The 20,099-nt window shown below is 45.3% G+C and overlaps 1 protein-coding gene across 1 annotated transcript in view; it reads right to left on the minus strand.

Annotated features, from left to right (window-relative positions):
• Positions 1-20,099, minus strand: part of TXNRD2 (thioredoxin reductase 2) — a 71,170-nt gene that overhangs the window by 17,198 nt on the left and 33,873 nt on the right. The window contains exons 9-12 of the mRNA XM_079956844.1: positions 19,934-19,953; positions 18,699-18,790; positions 16,448-16,622; positions 5,050-5,186 (exon numbers count right to left, since the gene is read on the minus strand). Of these exons, the coding sequence (XP_079812970.1) occupies positions 5,050-5,186; positions 16,448-16,622; positions 18,699-18,790; positions 19,934-19,953 (424 nt within the window). The remainder of the gene's footprint in view (positions 1-5,049; positions 5,187-16,447; positions 16,623-18,698; positions 18,791-19,933; positions 19,954-20,099) is intronic.

A 20,099-nucleotide genomic window follows, 5' to 3' on the forward strand; every position in this document is an offset into this window, starting at 1 on the left:
GAGAGAGAACAAACATGACTAACAGAATATTTCCAAAAATCAACAAAAGTGTGGTGGGATACAATTGAGAACGGTCAGGTATAAGGTAAGGAGACCAAAGACATAAAGAAAAACATTGGAAGAATTGTACAGTGGTACCTCGGGTTAAGTACTTAATTCGTTCCAGAGGTCCGTTCTTAACCTGAAACTGTTCTTAACTTGAAGCACCACTAACTAATGGGGCCTCCTGCTGCCGCTGCGCCGCTGGAGCACGATTTCTGTTCTCATCCTGAAGCAAAGTTCTTAACCTGAAGCACTATTTCTGGGTTAGCGGAGTCTGTAACCTGAAGCGTATGTAACCTGAAGCGTATGTAACCCGAGGTACCACTGTACAAAAGAGGCAATACGGTAACACTTCAAGATAAGTCATAAACAGCAGATCATATAATCTGTTTGCCTTGTTTGTTATATGTTTAATGATAATTAAAAAGAACAGAAGCAAGTCCCAAATTGCAGCTTGGGATTAATCCCAAGGTTTAGGCAAATGTACGTGTTATCTCCTTTTCCGAACTAACGTTTTGGCTTTCAAGATTGTCTGTCAATGTGATTTGTCAACGTTGCCGTTTCCCTCTCCCCCCCCCCCCCGCAAACCGCCTGAAATGCAGCTGCCAATCATTTCTGTGGCAGGAAATACAGATGTTATTTTGGCGTTCCAGAGATCAGAGAAAGAGATAAAACCTGGAGGGTGGGGGAGGAAAGCCTCTGGCATACATTCCTTTAAAAAAAAAGCACAAGGAACACCCAAGCTAATTACTAAAACATCCCTGCAGACATAAGCGCAGGGTATTTTTTCCCCCTCTGTGCGTATGAGAAAACAATGGCTTAAGACTTCCCTGAGTAAACAAGTCGATACAAACACTCGCTTTGCACCCATGTGTGGGACTATGTTAGATTATCGGCAATAAAAATTCTAGGACCGGTGAAGGCTTTCTGGGAAATGGTATATAATGAGTTAAAGAAGGGGTTTAAAAATACTTTTCTTAAAAAACTGGAAACCTTTCTCTTGGGTATAGTGGGTGAAGAGATATCAAGGGAAGATAAAAGCCTGTTTATGTATGCAACAACTGCGGCAAGAATTGTTGTTGTTGTTGTTGTTGTTTAGTCATTTAGTTGTGTCCGACTCTTCGTGACCCCATGGACCAGAGCATGCCAGGCACTTCTGTCTTCCACTGCCTCCCCCAGTTTGGTCAAACTCATGCTGGTAGCTTCGAGAACACTGTCCAACCATCTCGTCCTCTGTCATCCCCTTCTCCTTGTGCCCTCCATCTTTCCCAGCATCAGGGTCTTTTCTAGAGAGACTCTGCTCTTCTCATGAGGTGGCCAAAGTATTGGAGCCTCAGCTTCAGGATCTGTCCTTCCAGTGAGCATTCAGGGCTGATTTCCTTCAGAATGGATAGGTTTGTTCTTCTTGCAGTCCATGGGACTCTCAAGAGTCTCCTCCAACACCATAATTCAAAAGCATCCATTCTTCGGCAATCAGCCTTCTTTATGGTCCAGCTTTCACTTCCATACATCACTACTGGGGAAACCATAGCTTTTACTATACGGACCTTTGTTGGCAAGGTGATATCTCTACTTTTTAAGATGCTGTCTAGGTTTGTCATTGCTTTTCTCCCAAGAAGCAGGCGTCTTTTAATTTCGCGGCAAGAATTATTTTAGCCCAAAAATGGAAACAAGAAGAAGTACCAACAAAAGAAGAGGGGCAGATGAAGATGATGGACTTTGCAAAACTGGCAAAGCTGACAGGAAAAATCCCAAACCAGCAAGATCAAGTATTCCAAAAAGACTGGAGGAAATTCATACGATATCTGAAAGATCATTGTAAGCAATTAACACCACTAGCAGGGTTGTCTGAAGACTTGTAATGAGAAATTTTCTCTCTTTCTCTCTTTATTTAAATTTTCGAGATATTCTGTAATGAGTGTAATTAGAATTGGAAAACATATAAATTGCGATGATATAAAAGGTGAATTTTGAAGGCCATGAGGTGGGAGGGAAGGAAGTTGATAGGCTCTAAGAGCCAAGGCGGTATAGTGGATAAAGATGATGTGAATGCATAATATTATATGAAAAAGAAATAAAAATTATATTAAAAAATAAAATAAAGAATAAAATAAAATAAATAAAAATTATAAGTATCTAGGAATGGTGGTACAGGCCTCAGAAACCAACAAACTACACATAAATTCCATTGGGAGCTCAGCAGAAAATAAATAAAAATTTGAGGACCCAAAGCAATGAATTCAAGTTACAAGAATGGTGATTCCGACTAAACATCAAGAGTAACGTTTCTGACAGTAAGATCTGTTTGACAGTGGAACAGACTCCCCTGACAGCCGGTTAACTCTCCTTCTTTGGAGGTTTTTAAGCGGACATTGGCTGGCCATCCATCATGGATGATCAAGCTAAGATTCCTGCATTGGACTAGAGGACCCCCGGGGTCCCAATTCTACAATTCTATGATTCTAATAATAATAATAATAATAATTTGTTATTTGTACCCCGCCCATCTGGCTGGGTTTCCCCAGCCACTCTGGGCGGCTTCCAACAAAGATTAAAAATACATTAAAATGTCACACATTAAAAACTTCCCTGAACAGGGCTGCCTTCAGATGTCTTCTAAATGTCAGGCAGTTGTTTATTTCCTTGACATCTGATGGTAGGGCGTTTCACAGGGTGGGCACCACCACCGAGGAGGCCCTCTTCCTGGTTCCCTGTAACCTCACTTCTCACAGTGAGGGAACCATCAGAAGGCCCTCGGAACTGGACCTCAGTGTCCGGGCTGAATGGTGGGGGTGGACAGGCTCCTTCAGGTATACTGGACTGAGGCTGTTTAGGCCTCTAAGAGCCTGCCAGATCAGGCCAGGGGCCCATCTAGTCCAGCATCCTGTTCTCACGGGGTAAACCAGGTGCTACAATGGGAAGCCCACAACAGTGGCGTAGCGTGGGTTGTCAGCACCCGGGGCAAGGCAAGTAATTTGCGCCCCCTAACCCATGGATTTGCGCCCCCTAACCCTAACCCCCAGATGTTGCGCCCGGTGCGGCCAGCCCCCCCTGCACCCCCCACGCAAACAGCACCCAAGTGCGCCAATAAACTGTGTGGTGTGGCGGTTGAGGGTGCTGGACTAGGGCCTAGGTGGCCAACTTTGCTGAGTGACCTTGGGCCAGTCACCCAAGCTCTGCCTAACTTCTACCACGCAAGGCGTGAGGGTACAGTGTGGAGAAGTGTGTTCACCGCAGCAAGAAAGGTAGGATAATATAAATGCCACAGATAACTAAAGAATACCCTCACTTCCTGCTCTTGACAGCAAAAGATATTGAGAAGTGTTACCTCCTCTGACAGCGGAGGCAGAACGTAGCCGTTTGGGTTAGGAGGCACTAATACATGGGTTGAGGGCCGGATCCGGCCCAATCGCCTTCTAAATCCCGCCCGCGGATGGTCCAGGAATCAGCGTGTTTTTACATGAGTAGAATGTGTGCTTTTATTTCAAATGCATTTCTGGGTTATTTGTGGGGCCTGCCTGGTGTTTTTACATGAGTAGAATGTGTGCTTTTATTTAAAATGCATCTCTGGGTTATTTGTGGGGCATAGGAATTTGTTCATTTCCCCTCCCAAAATATAGTCCAGCCCCCCACAAGGTCTGAGGGACAGTGGACCAACCCCCTGCTGAAAAAGTTTGATGACCCTTAGCTTTCTCCTCCACAAATTTGTCTGTTCTCCTTTAAAAGTCATTCCTGATAGAGGATTTGTCAAATGGTAAAAGAATATTGGGAAATAATATATAATGAACTGGAAAAAAAATATATTTAGAAGTACCTTTCCAAAAAAAACCACCAGAGTCCTTTTCATTGGGAATAATTCAGAGGGAAATTCCCAGGTGTCAAAAAAAAGGTTATTTGTGTATGCTACTACTGCAGACCGTGTTTTTTTTAGCCTCAAAATGGAAAATGAGCGAGGTCCCAACCAAAGAAGGATGGCAGCTTAAACTGATGGAATCCGCACAGCTTGCAGATTTAACTTTTCGAATAAGAGAACAAGAAGAATGTACGTTTAAAGAAGACTGGAAAATGTTTACTGAATATATGGGTGAAAATTGTGTTTATTTAAAAACGCTGGTAGCATGAAGTTTTGATGGATGTAACAATGGATTATTGAATGGTTCAGTTCATGTAAAATACGCAGGGATGAATGGTATGCAAAATGAAGCATGGAAAGAGAAGAAAGGAAGTCTTTGGTTTAAGGTTGTGTAAATGAATATTTTGAAATGTAAATTAGAAAATTTAATTATATGTAATGTCATTCCAGTTGGTAGCCATTATTACCTTTTGTGGGAGCAAATTCTATAATTTAACTAGGGACTGTGTGGAGAAGCTACTTCTTTTTTTGTCTGTACTGAATCTTCCGGCATTCAGCATTGCTGGGTGCCCTCAAGTTCTAGTGTATATTAGAGATGGAGAGGAAACTTTCTCTGCCACACAACATTTTGCCTCTCTTGCAAGAATGGTTAGAAGTTGTGAGTTGCTGTCATCAAGACAGCATGATGCATTTCTTTCAGAGAGGGAGAAAGAGAGAGCAAGCAAGAAGTGTTTTTGCAAAAACCGTGTGAACTTAATTGTCAATCAGTTTGATTTCACAGTCAAATTACTAACACCTTCAGCCTTTTTTTTTAAAAAAAAAAAGCTGTATTTTTTATTTTTTGCCTTCCACGGGCAGCAAAACCTATTTATTTCAGAGGCAGAATTGATATAGGAGAGATAACAAAGCCTTCTTGCCAGCTGTTGCCACATAATGCTTTTCACCTGATAAGCATCAGTAATAATCTCTGATGCAGAGGTGTTCTGCGCGGAGGAAATTACTGTTCTGTGTTGCTGGCATAAACACTCCAAATGAAAACGAAAAGCGGGGCTTTAACACGCTGATATAGGCTTGACGACAAATGGGCAGCAGTTATTAATCAAGAACAAAGTAAGTTTTCCTGTCATTGTCAAGGAGTTTATGTAGACGTCTACCTCTGTTATGTCTCCAATTGCATAAATGTGAGGAACAGAAGTGGTTTCTCTTGCATCAACAATGATTTTCCCCGTCGCGGGATTTGTTTCCACTCCAGCCATCTTCAAGTTGAGAGTTTGGGTGTCAGGGGCTCGGCCTGGGAAAGAAAGAGTAAGAGAGTGCATATGGTTGTTGTTTTCTTAGAAAACAATAAAAATCAAAAGAAACATTTTAAAAAGATTTTAGCAGTTTTAATTCTTACAAAAAAAAAAAAAAAAAAACAACCAACAATGTAAGGACATAGGAAGAGCCTTCTAGATCAGGCCAGTGACCCATTTAGTCCAGAATCCTCGGTCCAGTATACCTGAAGGAGCGTCTCCACCTCCATCATTCTGCCCGGACACTGAGGTCCAGCGCCGAGGGCCTTCTGGCGGTTCCCTCACTGCGAGAAGCTAAGTTACAGGGAACCAGGCAGAGGGCCTTCTCGGTAGTGGCGCCCGCCCTGTGGAACGCCCTCCCACCAGATGTCAAGAAAATAAACAACTATCTGACTTTTAGAAGACATCTGAAGGCAGCCCTGTTTAGGGAAGCTTTTAATGTTTAATAGGTTATTGTATTTTAGTGTTTTGTTGGAAGCCGCCCAGAGTGGCTGGGGAGGCCCAGCCAGATGGGTGGGGTATAAATAAGAAATTATTAATTATTATTATTATTATTATTATTATTATTATTATTACTACTATTATTTCAATTATATACAGGAAACCTGTAAGCAGGACCTTAGTACAATTGTACATTCCCCTTCTGTGGTTCCTATCGACTGGTACTCAGAAGCAGGGATGCAGGTGGCACTGTGGTCTAAACCACTAAGCCTCTTGGGCTTGCCGATCGGAAGGATGGCGGTTCGAATCCCCACGATGGAGTGAGCTCCCGTTGCTCTCTCCCAACTCCTGCCAACCTAGCAGTTCAAAAGCACACCAGTGCAAGTAGATAAATAGGTACCGGAGTTTTCAAGACTCCGTTGGGATCCTGCACACTCCCGCAGAGGATGCCTTGATCAACCGTTGCCGACTTACGAATCAACTCCCCCCTGCCCACAGACAAATGTCGCCTTCTGCAGAAAGCTCTCCAGATTGTTTTGAGAAAGGTCCGTGCAGTTTTGGGGTAGACGCAGACCAATTTAGCCAACTCATTAATGCGAAAAGCAAAGGCCTTGACTGATTTCTGCAAGGATGAATCCCAGCTGTTCATTTTCCTCCAGCTTTGCGGATTCAATCCTTCCCAAGGGGGCATGCTGAGGGTAGGGTGGGGGAAACAGCTTGGAATTTGCCAGCCGGTTCTCTTGTCGGGGATTTTTAATGAGGTCCAAACATCTCCTTGGACTCAAGAGGCTTTTCCTCTTATTACATGACAGAGATTCACCCCCCCCCCCAAACCAGGCCATTGTTAACCTAGAAACCTCTTAAGTTACAGGTGGACAGATTTTGGCTGAACCTTAAGGAGGAACTGCCTTGAACCCTAAACTAAGATCCATTGGTATTTTGGTTCTGTGGGCCTATCCAGATGTTCTTTTTATTGTGCATTAATTATTATTGGGGGGGGGGAGGTTTATTAAGACCCCACTTTAAATACTGTTTGTGCCTGCAAAATTTTGGGGCAAACATGCAGCTTTCTTTCTAATCTATGCATTTCTCATAGCTTCCTGGTGAAATCCTGTAAAATAATAATAATAATAATAATAATAATAATAATAATAATAATAATTTTTATTTATACCCCGCCCTCCCCAGCCAAGGCCGGGCTCAGAGCGGCTTACAAGCAATAATAAAAACAAGTTGAATGATTACAACTTAAAAACAAAATTAAAATACAACATTAAAATATTGTTTATTGAAACATTAAAATATTAAAATGTAGCCTCCTTGCAGGAGGAGAAGGAAAAGAAAAAAGAAAGAGAGGGAGGGAATCAAATTGGCTCCAAGCCAAAGGCCAGGCGGAACAACTCTGTCTTACAGGCCCTGCGGAAAGAAATCAGATCCTGCAAGGCCCTGGTCTCATGAGGCAGAGCGTTCCACCAGGACGGTGCCAGAGTTGAAAAGGCCCTGGCTCTGGTTGAAGCTAATCTAACTTCCTTAGGGCCCAGGACCACTAGGGTGTTGTTATTTATGGACCTTGAGGCTCTCCGTGGGGCATACCGGGAGAGGTGGTCCAGTAGGTACGAGGGTCCTAGGCCGTGAAGGGCTTTAAAGGTCAAAAGCAGCACCTTAAATCTGACCCTGTACTCCACAGGGAGCCAGTGCAGCTTGAAAAGCACTGGATGAATATGCTCCCATAGCAGAGACCCTGTGAGGAGCCTCGCTGCAGCATTCTGCACCCACTGGAGTTTCTGGGACAGCTTCAAGGGCAGCCCCACGTAGAGCGAATTACAGTAGTCAAGCCTGGAGATGACCGTCGCATGGATCACTGTGGCCAGGTCGGGGCGGGAAAGGTAAGGGACCAACTGCTTGATGCTATATTGCCTCATTTGATTTTTTTAAGCAGAGGTTGGATGGCCATCTGTCAGTGATTCTTTAGCTGTGATTCCCTTACTTCCAGGAATTCGAAATGTTGGCCCTTAAGGTTCCTTCCAACCTTATGATTCTGTGTTCCAGGTTTCTTTGTTTCCCTCCACTTTTGGCATTATACGTGCAAGTCTTGATATTCATACACAAGGCATTCTCAGGAAATAGTTTGCCAGTGTTCACAAAATGAGCCAACAATTTCCATTGATTCCTATGGGGAAATTTCTAATGCATTCCCGACCGCAGAATTTTGACCTCCAAAATGACAACAACAAAAACCCAGAAAAACCTTCGGAAACCTTGCAAAAGGCATACAAGAAAGGAAAAAAAATGCTTCCTTATTTGTCCAACCCCCTCCATCCTTCCCACCATGGTTTCTGGTGAAATGTCTGTCGAAGACCAGCAAAACACAAAAAAGTAAGGCTTGTTTGTTTACAGTACTACAAGCAGGTCCAGAAGTTTGGATATCTGAAACTGCAATGTGTGTGGGGGGGAGGCCAAGATTTGGGTCCTAATTCCTCATGTTTGGATAAGTGAATTTTTGTATTTGGATAGCGGGACCCGCATATATTGCGCAAGAGCGTTCCTCCAGGCGGCAATAGTGTGACCAAAGAGCAAACAATGTAACAGAACAATGCGTGCACAGTCCAGTATAAATCCACCACTGTTGCACTATTATTGCGTCAACCAACTGTCCACAGTCACATCATGTGTTTAGAGCACTGTGATACCGCTTTAAACAGTCATGGCTTCCCCCAAAGAATTCTGGGAGCTATGGTCTGTCAATGACAAACCTAGACAGCATCTTAAAAAGCACCTTGCCAACAAAGGTCCTAATAGTTAAAGGTATGGTTTTCCCAGTAGTGATGTATGGAAGTGAGAGCAGGACCATAAAGAAGGCTGATCGCCAAAGAATTGATGCTTTTGAATTATGGTGCTGGAAGAGACTCTTGAGAGTCCCATGGACTACAAGAAGATCAAACCTATCCATTCTGAAGGAAATCAGCCCTGAGTGCTCACTGGAAGGACAGATCGTGAAGCTGAGGCTCCATTACTTTGGCCACCTCATGAGAAGAGAAGACTCCATGGATAAGACCCTGATGCTGGGAAAGATGGAGGGCACAAGGAGAAGGGGACGACAGAGGACGAGATGGTTGGACAGTGTTCTCAAAGCTAGTAACATGAGTTTGACCAAACTGCGGGAGGCAGTGGAAGACAGGAGTGCCTGGGGTCACGAAGAGTTGGACACAACTAAACGACTAAACAACAACAAAATGGTCTGTCAAGGATGCTGAGAGTTGTTGTTCACCTCACAGAGCTACAGTTACCAGAATGGTCTAACAGCCAACCCCTCTTCAAAGGGAACTCTGGGAATCGTAGCTCTGTGAGGAGCAGCCTCCCATCTACAATTTGGCCCTGTTTGCTGAGGGACTGGTGGGATCTGTAGTTCCGAAGTATCTGGAGGGACCAGACCTGGTCCAGGATCTCGGATGGGGTAGGCCACACTGGACCTGGTGTTGGATCAACCCTCTTGACTTTTGTCAGGCAGATTCCTGCATTCCTAAGTATCTTTTAACACTTGGTGCGTTCAGTGTGCCACCTTCACCTTCTGCTCTCAAGGGTCTAAGCATCTGAAGAAAGCCAGCATTAGGCTCTGAACGCCAGTGTCTGGAATTGCAAGGAGGAACAGCGCGGCTGTTGTGCTCAGATCTTGTCTTCCTATCGGGGCATCTGGTTGGCCACTATGACTTTTAGAAGACATCTGACTTTTAGAAGACATCCGAAGGCAGCCCTGTTTAGGGAAGTTTTTAATATTTGATGAATTATTGTATATTAATATTTTGGTGGAAGCCGCCCAGAGTGGCTGGGGAAACCCAGCCAGATGGCTGGGGTATAAATAATAAAAAGGTAAAGGTAAAGGGACCCCTGACCATTAGGTCCAGTCATGACCAACTCTGGGGTTGCAGCACTCATCTCGCTTTATTGGCTGAGGGAGCCAGAGTACAGCTTCTGGGTCATGTTGCCAGCATGACTAAGCCCCTTCTGGTGAACCAGAGCAGCGCACGGAAATGCTGTTTACCTTCCTGCCGGAGTGGTACCTATTTATCTACTTGCACTTTGACGTGCTTTCGAACTGCTAGGTTGACAGGAGCAGGGACCGAGCAATGGGAGCTCACCCCGTCACGGGGATTCGAACCGCCGACCTTCTGATCGGCAAGTCCTAGGCTCTGTGGTTTAACCCACAGCACCTAAAGGGAAAGGTATTATTATTATTATTATTAGAACAGGGTGCTGGGCTATAGGGGCCACTGGCCAGATCCAGTAGGGCCTCTTTTTACACCAGTGTTTCCCAAACTTGGGTCTCCAGCTGTTTTTGGACTACAACTCCCATCATCTCTAGCTAGCAGGGCCAGTGGTCAGGGATGATGGGAATGGTAGTCTAGAAACAGCTGGAGATTAAGAACATGTTGGGGGGGGAGGCTTCAAAATTTAGAAGTGGAGCTAGCTAAGCCTCTAGACGCAACTAAAGCATTTTCCCAAACCAAAATACTTTCGCCCATTTGATCTTAATGGAGGGTATTGAATAGATCCTTTGGCTTGGAAACCAGAGCTGAACGTGGCTTTCAGCCAATAAAATTTCAACGTTAAGTTTTAACATTTTCGTCGCTGCTTTTAGGATTCCGCATGGGACACACGGGGGAAAGAGGATGAGGTTTTGCTTTGGGTCGGCCAAATGCATTTCACTTTCTTCCTTTTCGTTCTTAATGCCCAGATATTCAGATGTCGGGAGATTGGAACCGAGAGAAATTAAACATTGCCCTGCAGATTTGATCACCTCAGCTGTTGTTTTGGTTACAGCATAAAAAAAAATTTGTCAGCCTGTTTTAGGGAGGGGGGAGATATTCAGTTCAGTTCCCCTTTCAATGCACACTTATCTAATCTGCACTTTCTCTAACAATTTGTACACTGGAAGACAGTGATCCTTCGAAATTTGCACTTCTCTGAATTTTGCAATGCTATCCTCCCTTCAGCTAACCTGTACAAATACCAAAACATTAGGAAAGTGTGCATGGAAATGGGTATATATTTGTGAAAGTAGTATGCACAAATGCACTGTGTGTGGAGAAACTGGTATGCAAAAAATAAAATAAAATGTGAATTTGGAAAAACCGGATACAAAAATGTGCAAAGCAGGAGAAATTCACACTAAAATGCTGGTGAATTTTCATGAGGACTTAAAAAAAATGCAGACTGATGTGGAAAACTCAACTCAAGATTGGAAAAATGAGAAACTGAGAGAAACCTAAACTGACTGTATAGTGGTACCTCGGGTTACATAGGCTTCAGGTTGCATACGCTTCAGGTTACAGACTCCGCTAGCGCAGAAATAGTACCTCGGGTTAAGAACTTTGCTTCAGGATGAGAACAGAAATCGTGCTCCGGTGGCACAGCGGCAGCAGGAGGCCCCATTAGCTAAAGTGGTGCTTCAGATTAAGAACAGTTTCAGGTTAAGAACGGACCTCCGGAACGAATTAAGTACTTAACCCGAGGTACCACTGTATCTCCCACCCCTAGTTGTGGTTGCAAGGTGCTGCATTAAAACAAAAGCTTTAATTCGCCACTTCCCAGGCCTGACAGAAAATGGTGGAAATCAAAATGGGCAGATTTGCCCCTTCCTAATGTCTCGGCAGGGTGCTGGGATGAGAAATTTGTGTGGCTGTTTCTCTCTCTCTCTCCTTCTCTGCCCTCCCACTTCTCTCTATTTGTTTCTCTCTCTCTCTCTCTCTCTCTCTCTCTCTCTCTTAAAAGTTAGCATATTGCGTGCTAACTTGTTCCTCTAAGCTCTGCCTGAGCCGGAAAACGGGGAAACTGGAAAAGCCCCCATTAAGCTGCCGGCTTGCAGGCCTCCCCAGACGTTTTATTCTCGGCGCACAAAAGAAATACAACAGGAGGAAGTTGTTTCACATCCGAGCCCGAGATAAGGTCTCGCTTGTGTTTTCTTTAAAAGTATTGTCGTTGTTATTATTTTTGGTGCCTGATAGCATCGGAGCTCAGGGACCAGAGGGCCAAGAGAGGGACGGCAGGATCCGGCGTCCCACAGGGAAGGCTGAAGGAAGGCAGACAGATAGCTAGAGTGCCGACAGCTCCACTCGCCGATCCCAGAGGAAGTGTCAGTTTCGCCAGCTGAAATGAATCTGCTGGAGCCGTCCCAACCTTCCCGTCTCAGAGCCGTTCAGATTCAGCAATGTTTGGATTGGAAGAGCGGAGAGGACCCTGGCTTTTAAGGCAGGCGGATAATACAGTGAATCATATGTTTATTTATAATCAGATCTCCCATGCAGGGGCCGGGCTTTCCTTTTGTTTAATAATTTCCCTCCCTCCACATCAAAGGCCCTTAAGTGTTTTCCTCCGCTCAGCCCTTGTTTTCAGAACGCAAACACATTTCCCATCCCGGAGGAGACTCTCAAGTTCACATCAAACGTTGGGACGGTGTTCCCTCTCCCAGCGAAGAGAGGGGGGGAGGGAGAGAAAGCTTTTATTCTGTTTTCCTAATATAAGCCTCTTAAAAGGCTTTTTAAAAAAATAAAAAAGTCAGAGGGAAAATTTCTGATTTAGATTTCTGTTTCTGTATCTTGACCCCACCCTGGCCTGGCATGACGATTTTATGAGTGAGCTGACCGTTGCCTGGAATGGTTCCTCTTCTTCACCTTGCAAGGTTAACTTGGGGGTCATAAAAGGAGGTTGCTGGATCAGGCCATTGGCTCATCTGCTCCCACATCCAGCATTCTTAAAGGGAAAGGTAATAATAATAATAATAATAATAATTATTATTATTATTATTATTATTATTTATACCCCGCCCATCTGGCTGGGCTTCCCCAGCCACTCTGGGCGGCTTCCAACAAAATATTAAAATTCAGTAATCCATCAAAAGTTAAAAACTTCCCTGAACAGGGCTGCCTTCAGATGTCTTCTAAAAGTCTGGTAGTTAATGCCCGATGGAATTAATCTGCAGAACTCACTCTTTCAGGAGGCAGTGATTGCCTCCAAGTTTAGATGGCTTTGGAAGAGGATTGGGTAAATTCATGGCAAAGAGGAATATTGATGACTACGCCCTGTCTTCGCGGTTGGAGGCAGCAATGCGTCTTATTAAAAAAGGTCAAGGACCCCTGGAAGGTTAAGTCCAGCCAAAGGCGACTATGGGGTTGCAGCGCTTATCTCGCTTTCAGGCCAAGGGAGCCAGCATTTGTCCACAGGCAGCTTTCCGGGTCATGTGGCCTGCATGACGTAACCACTTCTGGCGCAACTGGACACCATGATGGAAGCCAGAGCGCACGGAAATGCCGTTTACCTTCCTGCCACAGCGGTACATATTTATCTACTTGCACTGGTGTGCTTTCGAACTGCTAGGTTGGCAGGAGCCGGGACAGAGAAATGGGAGCTCATTCCGTCGCGCGGATTCGAACCGCAGACCTTCTGATAGGCAAGCCGAAGAGGCTCAGTGGTTTAGAGCACAGCGCCACCCACATCTTGCTTTAATAAGCCATAATATCAACAAACCCAAAAGCCGAAGTGCGGCGATATGGAAATGCAAAAGAAAATCAGGACGGAAATTGCCGCCTCCTTACACCTCAACCTATGTAACCCCATAGAAACTCAATGCACCTCTTGCCGGCAACCTAGGTGTTGTTTTTCCATAGGCACAGGACCACGTAGGCAGCCTTGGCTCCTGTCCCTGTGGCTCTTGGGAGCTCCACCTTTTCCAAGCAAGTATGCTAAACATCCCGACAATCGCGCTCTGTGGCCACTTTCCCTTCCGTAGCGGCAGTTCCAAACACGGCTGAACATTACGCCAAGTACACCTGGAGTCTTCTTCGACATATGGCTCCTAAATCAAGCGTTGGGCTTGGCGCCATTCCAGGCGTTTGAGGCAAATCAGATAAGCCGCTCGGGGAAGAGCGCAGAGGGGAAACACCCTCAGATATGCAGAACGAACCTTTCCTTAACTTTTCTTGATATGCATCACAACTGTCAGGCGACACCCCTTGACAAGGCAGGTGGAAATATACCTTTTGTTATTTTACCCCCTCCCCGGAATCTCCTCCCCACTCTCACCTACAAACAGGTAGCAATAGCTCAGCTGGTTAAGAGCATGGTGCTAGTAATGCCAGGAGTGGCAAATCTGATCCCCTTATGGGAAAGTTGCATATTCCTGCATTGCAACTGCGCATGCGCAAAACGTGATTTAGCGCTTCTGCGCATGCGTGACCGCTGAAACCCGGAAGTAACCCATTCCAGTACTTCCGGGTTTCGGCGGGTCCATAACCCGAAAAACACAACCTGAAGCATCAATAACCCGAGGTATGACTGTATATGAATGTGCCAACCAAAACAACAAATCTCCCCATAAGCACAGCATAAAGGTAAAGGTAAAGGTACCCCTGCCCGTACGGGCCAGTCTTGACAGACTCTGGGGTTGTGCGCCCATCTCACTTAAGAGGCCAGGGGCCAGCGCTGTCCGGAGACACTTCCGGGTCACGTGGCCAGCGTGACATCGCTGCTCTGGCGAGCCAGAGCCGCACACGGAAACGCCGTTTACCTTCCCACTGGTAAGCGGTCCCTATTCATCTACTTGCACCCGGAGATGCTTTCGAACTGCTAGGTTGGCAGGCGCTGGGACCGAGCAGCGGGAGCGCACCCCGCCGCAGGGATTCGAACCGCCGACCTTTCGATCGGCAAGCCCTAGGCGCTGAGGCTTTAACCCACAGCGCCACCTGCGTCCCTATAAGCACAGCATAGTAAGAGCCATTTGACAGTGGAACAGACTCCCACAAGAAGTGCCAGACTCCCCTTCCTTGGATGTTTTTAAGCAGAGGTTGGAGGGACATCTGTCGTGTGTGATCAAGCTGAGATTCCTGCATCGCAGAGGGTTGGACTAGATGACCCTTGGGGTCCCTTCCGACTCTACAATTCTATGATTCTGTATCAGGAAAAAGGCAAGTCTACAATAGTTCTCCCTGACAGCTACGCAGGAAGATTTATTTGTAATAGTGCATTTAGTCATGTAAACAAACACCTGCAGTCAGAAACAAGTTGATCCCTATGGTAAGAACTAGGCCTTGCCACCCGGATAAAGTAAACAGTAATGCTTGGAACAACCTCTTTGCCTAGTCAGCTGGAGCGAGTGCTAATCACAGCCAAGTAGTCAAGAGCCTAATTACAGTTGATAGATTTTAGGTAACAGAAGAAAGATACATGAGCAGGTGAGTGAAGATGTGATAACACTGGTGGACTTTGTGACAAGGCCCCTCACAGAGACACCTTTCAGAGAAAGAATGTAATCATGCAAGAAGGTACCATCCAGGCAACACAATTATTTCATAGCTGACGTGTTTTAAGCTACTACAGCAAGAGAAAAGCCCTTGTGGAGACTTGCATATAGGCGTGTTTTGCACACATAAGTCAATCCATGGTTGTGTGCAAAACAGGCCTAGGGCTGGGCTGGATGAATCCCTAGATTGCCGAAGAAATATCAACAACCTCAGATATGCAGATGACACAACTTTGATGGCAGAAAGTGAGGAGGAATTAAAGAACCTCTTAATGAGGGTTAAAGAGGAGAGCGCAAAATATGGTCTGAAGCTCAACATCAAAAAAACTAAGATCATGGCCACTGGTCCCATCACCTCCTGACAAATAGAAGGGGAGGAAAGGGAGGCAGTGAGTGATTTTACTTTCTTGGGCTCCATGATCACTGCAGATGGTGACAGCAGCCATGAAATTAAAAGACGCCTGCTTCTTGGGAGAAAAACAATGACAAATCTAGACAGCATCTTAAAAAGCAGAGACATCACCTTGCCGAAAAAGATCCATATAGTTAAAGCTATGGTTTTCCCAGTAGTGATGTATGGAAGTGAGAGCTGGACCATAAAGAAGGCTGATCGCCGAAGAATGGATGCTTTTGAATTATGGTGCTGGAGGAGACGCTTGAAAGTCCCATGGACTGCAAGAAGATCAAACCTCTCCATTCTGAAGGAAATCAGCCCTGAGTGCTCACTGGAAGGACAGATCCTGAAGCTGAGGCTCCAATACTTTGGCCACCTCATGAGAAGAGAAGACTCCCTGGAAAAGACCCTGATGTTGAGAAAGATGGAGGGCACAAGGAGAAGGGGACGACAGAGGACGAGATGGTGGGACAGTGTCTTCGAAGCTACCAGCATGAGTTTGACCAAACTGCGGGAGGCAGTGGAAGGCAGAAGTGCCTGGCGTGCTCTGGTCCATGGGGTCACGAAGAGTCAGACACGACTAAACGACTAAACAACAGTAGATAGAAAAAAGAGTCACATATCTCAGTGGTAGAGCATGCATTCTACAGGCGAACAATCCCAGCTTCAGTCTCCGGAATCGCCATGGAAGGCTTGGGAATGGCTCCCTGCCTGAAATCTCAGAGAGCTACTGCTTAACAATTGGGTGGTCCAATCGTCTAACTCAAAATAAGGCAGCTTCTTAGTAGAGGAAGTGCTGTAGCTCAGTGTCAGAGCATGTAGAAGGTTGCCCTTCGTTGCATGACAGATAGCACAATTTCTGCTAGGGCAATTGTTGCATTGGGTTCCGCTGCAACACAATATTAAATCTCACCCTCGTGCTAGCAGACAGAGAAGATTGGATGGAACCCTCCATATATAGAACATTGTTGGGAACTGAGAGGTGTTTGCGATCACTCTTGCATGCCTATCTCTTCCCATGTGCTTTCCTTCCCCCAACATTTCCTGTGCTGCATTTTTTAAAAAAAAACCACGAGAGGGAACAAAAGGAAAAGGAGTGCCAGAGGAATTTCAAAACGCAAGTTTCTTTTTACCTACTGCCCACATCACTGTGTCAAATTCGTCCGACTTTTCTTTGCCAGAATCGAGGTATTTCCACGTCACGCGCAGCCGGCCGTTCTCCGCCTTCTTCACTTTCGTTGGGCTACATTTCTTCAGGAATCTCGTCCCGTGGCCTTCCATGTGATCTGCCACAAGAGTAGCCATTTGCTACAAAGGTGATGAGAAAAACAAACAAGCCAACTGCATTTTTTAATTTTTACTTTTATGTATCATTTACTTACTACAGGGCATGTGGCCTGAAGGACGTTGCCAGAAGGCAATGTGGTCCTCAGTCAGAAAAGGGGTTTCCATTCCTGTGGTATATAATAAGCAACTACCGCCTCACAACAGAAATTAATAGTGCTATTGGTTGGCAGTGGGAATGGCTAAATCTATCGATTTTGGTTTCTCTCAGTTTCTCATTTCCCCAGTCTTAAATTTAGTTATCAGTTTGCTTTTTCTAAAGCCCTCAGCATATTATTATTATTATTATTATTATTATTATTATTATTATTTAATTTGTATACCACCCTTAATCTGTAGATCACAGGGCGGTTCACAAAATAAAAATATAAAACAAGAACACAAACTACACAATAAAAACAAGAACAAAAATAGCAACAAACCAATAATCCCCTTCCCACGAGCATATTTAAAAGGACATAGAATGTTAACCAACCAAAGGCCTGGTGAAAAAGAAACATTTTTGGCTAGTGCCTAAAGATATACAACAAAGACACCAGGCGAGTCTTCCTGGGGGGAAAGCATTCCACAAATATGATTCCCGTGCAATTTTCTCCCAATATACATTTTCGCAAGGCAATTTCTCCCGACCTAGTGCATTTTTTTTGCATATCTATGCACAAGTTATCCCAACATAATGCGCACATTGCTTGGCTGGAGAACTGCATTGCAAAATTCAGAGAAGTGTGAATTTCAAAAGATGGAAGCATTTCGATTCGCGAATTGTTTAAGAGTGTGCAAATCTGGAAGCTTCACTTTTAAATAGGAAGTGAGTTGAGATTGTCCCTACAATCCAGTGTGGATGAGGGATTAGCAGAAAGATGGTTCCTGGTGCCCAAACTGTGCCTGGGCACCCAAAGGAACCAGGTTGTTTGAACCCCGTACTTCATACCTAGCCCTGAGAACACAAAGGGTTTTACCTGTCAGATGCCTTGTCAATATAGACGACTCGTTAAGGTATCCTGGAGGGCTTGTTTTACGGATGGAAAAGATGCCTTTGCAGAAGACATCTCCAAATTTTTGAACCAATGCCATGCTGCTGTCAGGCTCTAAACGCTCCTACTGACAACTTTGTTCAAAAAAGATGCCACAGCTGTTGATGGCGATAAGTCAAAACTGTCATCATCCGTCAAAGGATGAGTCTGGTAGTCGTGTAAAGGAAATATCACAAAACGCCCACACAGGAGAATTTAAGTGCTGGTGTTTGGCTTTTTTAAAATAAATTTAAAAATACATGCTCTCAGTTGCAACTGGCCCAAAAAAAGTGGGGGGCAAGATGTTTGTTCTCTTCTGAAACTTAACACTCCTGTTTCCCTTTCAGCCTGTGCCGACTTGAGCCCCCGTGCCTATTTTATCCCAGAAGGGACCCGACCCCTCACCTGGGGGGGGGGAGAGTCTGCTGGGGGCCCTTGAGAAAGATCGCTGCCTAAGGATGGTGATCTGTCCAGAGTGACAGCATTGGGCTTGATGAACCGTAAATAAGGACACGGGTGGTGCTGTGGTCTAAACCACAGAGCCTCTTGGGCTTGCCGAAGGTCGGCGGTTTGAATCCCCACAACGGAGTGAGCCCCTGTTGCTCGGTCCCAGCTCCTGCCACCCTAGCAGTTTGAAAGCACACCAGTGCAAGTAGATAAATAGGTACCGCTGTGGCAGGAAGGTAAACGGCATTTCTGGTTTCCGTCATGGTTTTCCGTTGCGCCAGATGCAGTTTAATCATGCTGGCCACATGACCTGGAAAGCTGTCTGTGGAAAAACACTGGCTCTCTTGGCCTTAAAGCGAGATGAGCACTGCAACCCCATAGTCACCTTTGACTGGACTTAGCTGTCCAGGGGTCCTTGACCTTTTTACCTTTACATGAGCAGGAGACCTCTTCTGATATCTGACAGCCAAGCCCCACACAGTGTAGACTCGGGCAGAAAGCAGCGAAGGAGCTTGGAAACCACCTGCCAGTAAAACCTAGAAGCCAGAGTCAGACGCCCGAAAAACAGCAAACAACTTACCTGGTCAAATCCTCGGAGTGGGATGCTCCTCATCATAACTGTCGCGTTCAGTCCGAGGCCAGTGAGAAAGCCAGCACATTCGAGGGAAACATCTGGAGGGTTGTGGCTCAAGGAAAACAGCTCAAGTATTTTGAGAGGGCAAATGGACAAGAACTGGAACAGCAAGACGTAAGGCAGCCATGTTTTGTCCAACCCAGTGCGATGCTTCTCAAGCACCTATCATCCAGCTGGTTGTTGGGGGTCTGAGAACCGCAGGGTAAAGGGCCAGGCAAAGCACAGGGCCGGCGAGGCTTCTTTCTGTGGAGCAGAGGTGGCCGTGGTGTATGTACTCATAATAATAATTTTATTATTTATACCTTACCCATCTGGCTGGGTTTCCCCAGGCACTCTGGGCGGCTTCCAACACATAATAAAACATCAAACATTAAAAACTTCCATAAACAGGGCTGCCTTCAGATGTCTTCTAAAAGTCAGATAGTTGTTTATTTCCTTGACATCTGGTGGGAGAGCGTTCCACAGGGAGGGAGCCACTACTGAGAAGGCCCTCTACCTGGTTCCCTGAAACTTCACTTCTTGCAGTGAGGGAACCTCCAGAAGGCCCTTGGAGCTGGACCTCAGTGTACGGGCTGAACGATGGGGGTGGAGACGCTCCTTCAGGTATACTGGTCCAAGGCCGTTTAGGGCTTTAAAAGTCAGCACCAACACTTTGAATTGTGCTTGAAAACATATTGGAAGCCAGTGTAGATCCTTTGGGACCAGGGTTATATGGTCCCAGTGTCCACTCGCAGTCACTAGTCTCAGCCGCACAGTTAACTCATCAGGGTTGAACTCACCACCCGACAGCTGATGGGCACTGGGGCTATGAAAGTAATGAACCTTAAGTTTCAGGGTTCCTAATCCTGGAGGAGCTCCAGGAAAAACTTTAACCTCCATGGATTTAAAATTTTGGGTCTAGTAGACCTGATTTGTTGTCTATAGTTCAACAACTCCAACGTTTGAGAGTCAGTAGCACAAATGTTGTAAAGGTGTGGTGATCTGTCGTGGAACAAAGTCAATGAATAAGATAAAAGTGGTTAACCAGAACATGGTTGCTGACTGCTAAGGGTCCCCTGTGACAATTAAACCATGGGTTTATTTTAACCATGGATTTCAACACTTGAGACTATTGAACTTTCACAGGAAATGTAAATCGGTCACGTGATATAATAAATTGTTACAGCGTTTACAAAAGATACAGCTAGCTCCGACAACCAACCTGTTCAATGCGAAGCAGGGGAAGAAAAGAGAAGAGGAATGAGATGGGGAATATTGCTATAAACAAAACAAATTATTTTCTGGAGCACAGTGCGGCACAATAACAGGTAAATTGCACAGAAAGACACCTCAGGTTTCACAGGTAGA

This window comes from Podarcis cretensis (genome assembly GCF_951804945.1).
Source record: "Podarcis cretensis genome assembly, chromosome: 16".
NCBI classification, from domain to species: Eukaryota; Metazoa; Chordata; class Lepidosauria; order Squamata; family Lacertidae; genus Podarcis; species Podarcis cretensis.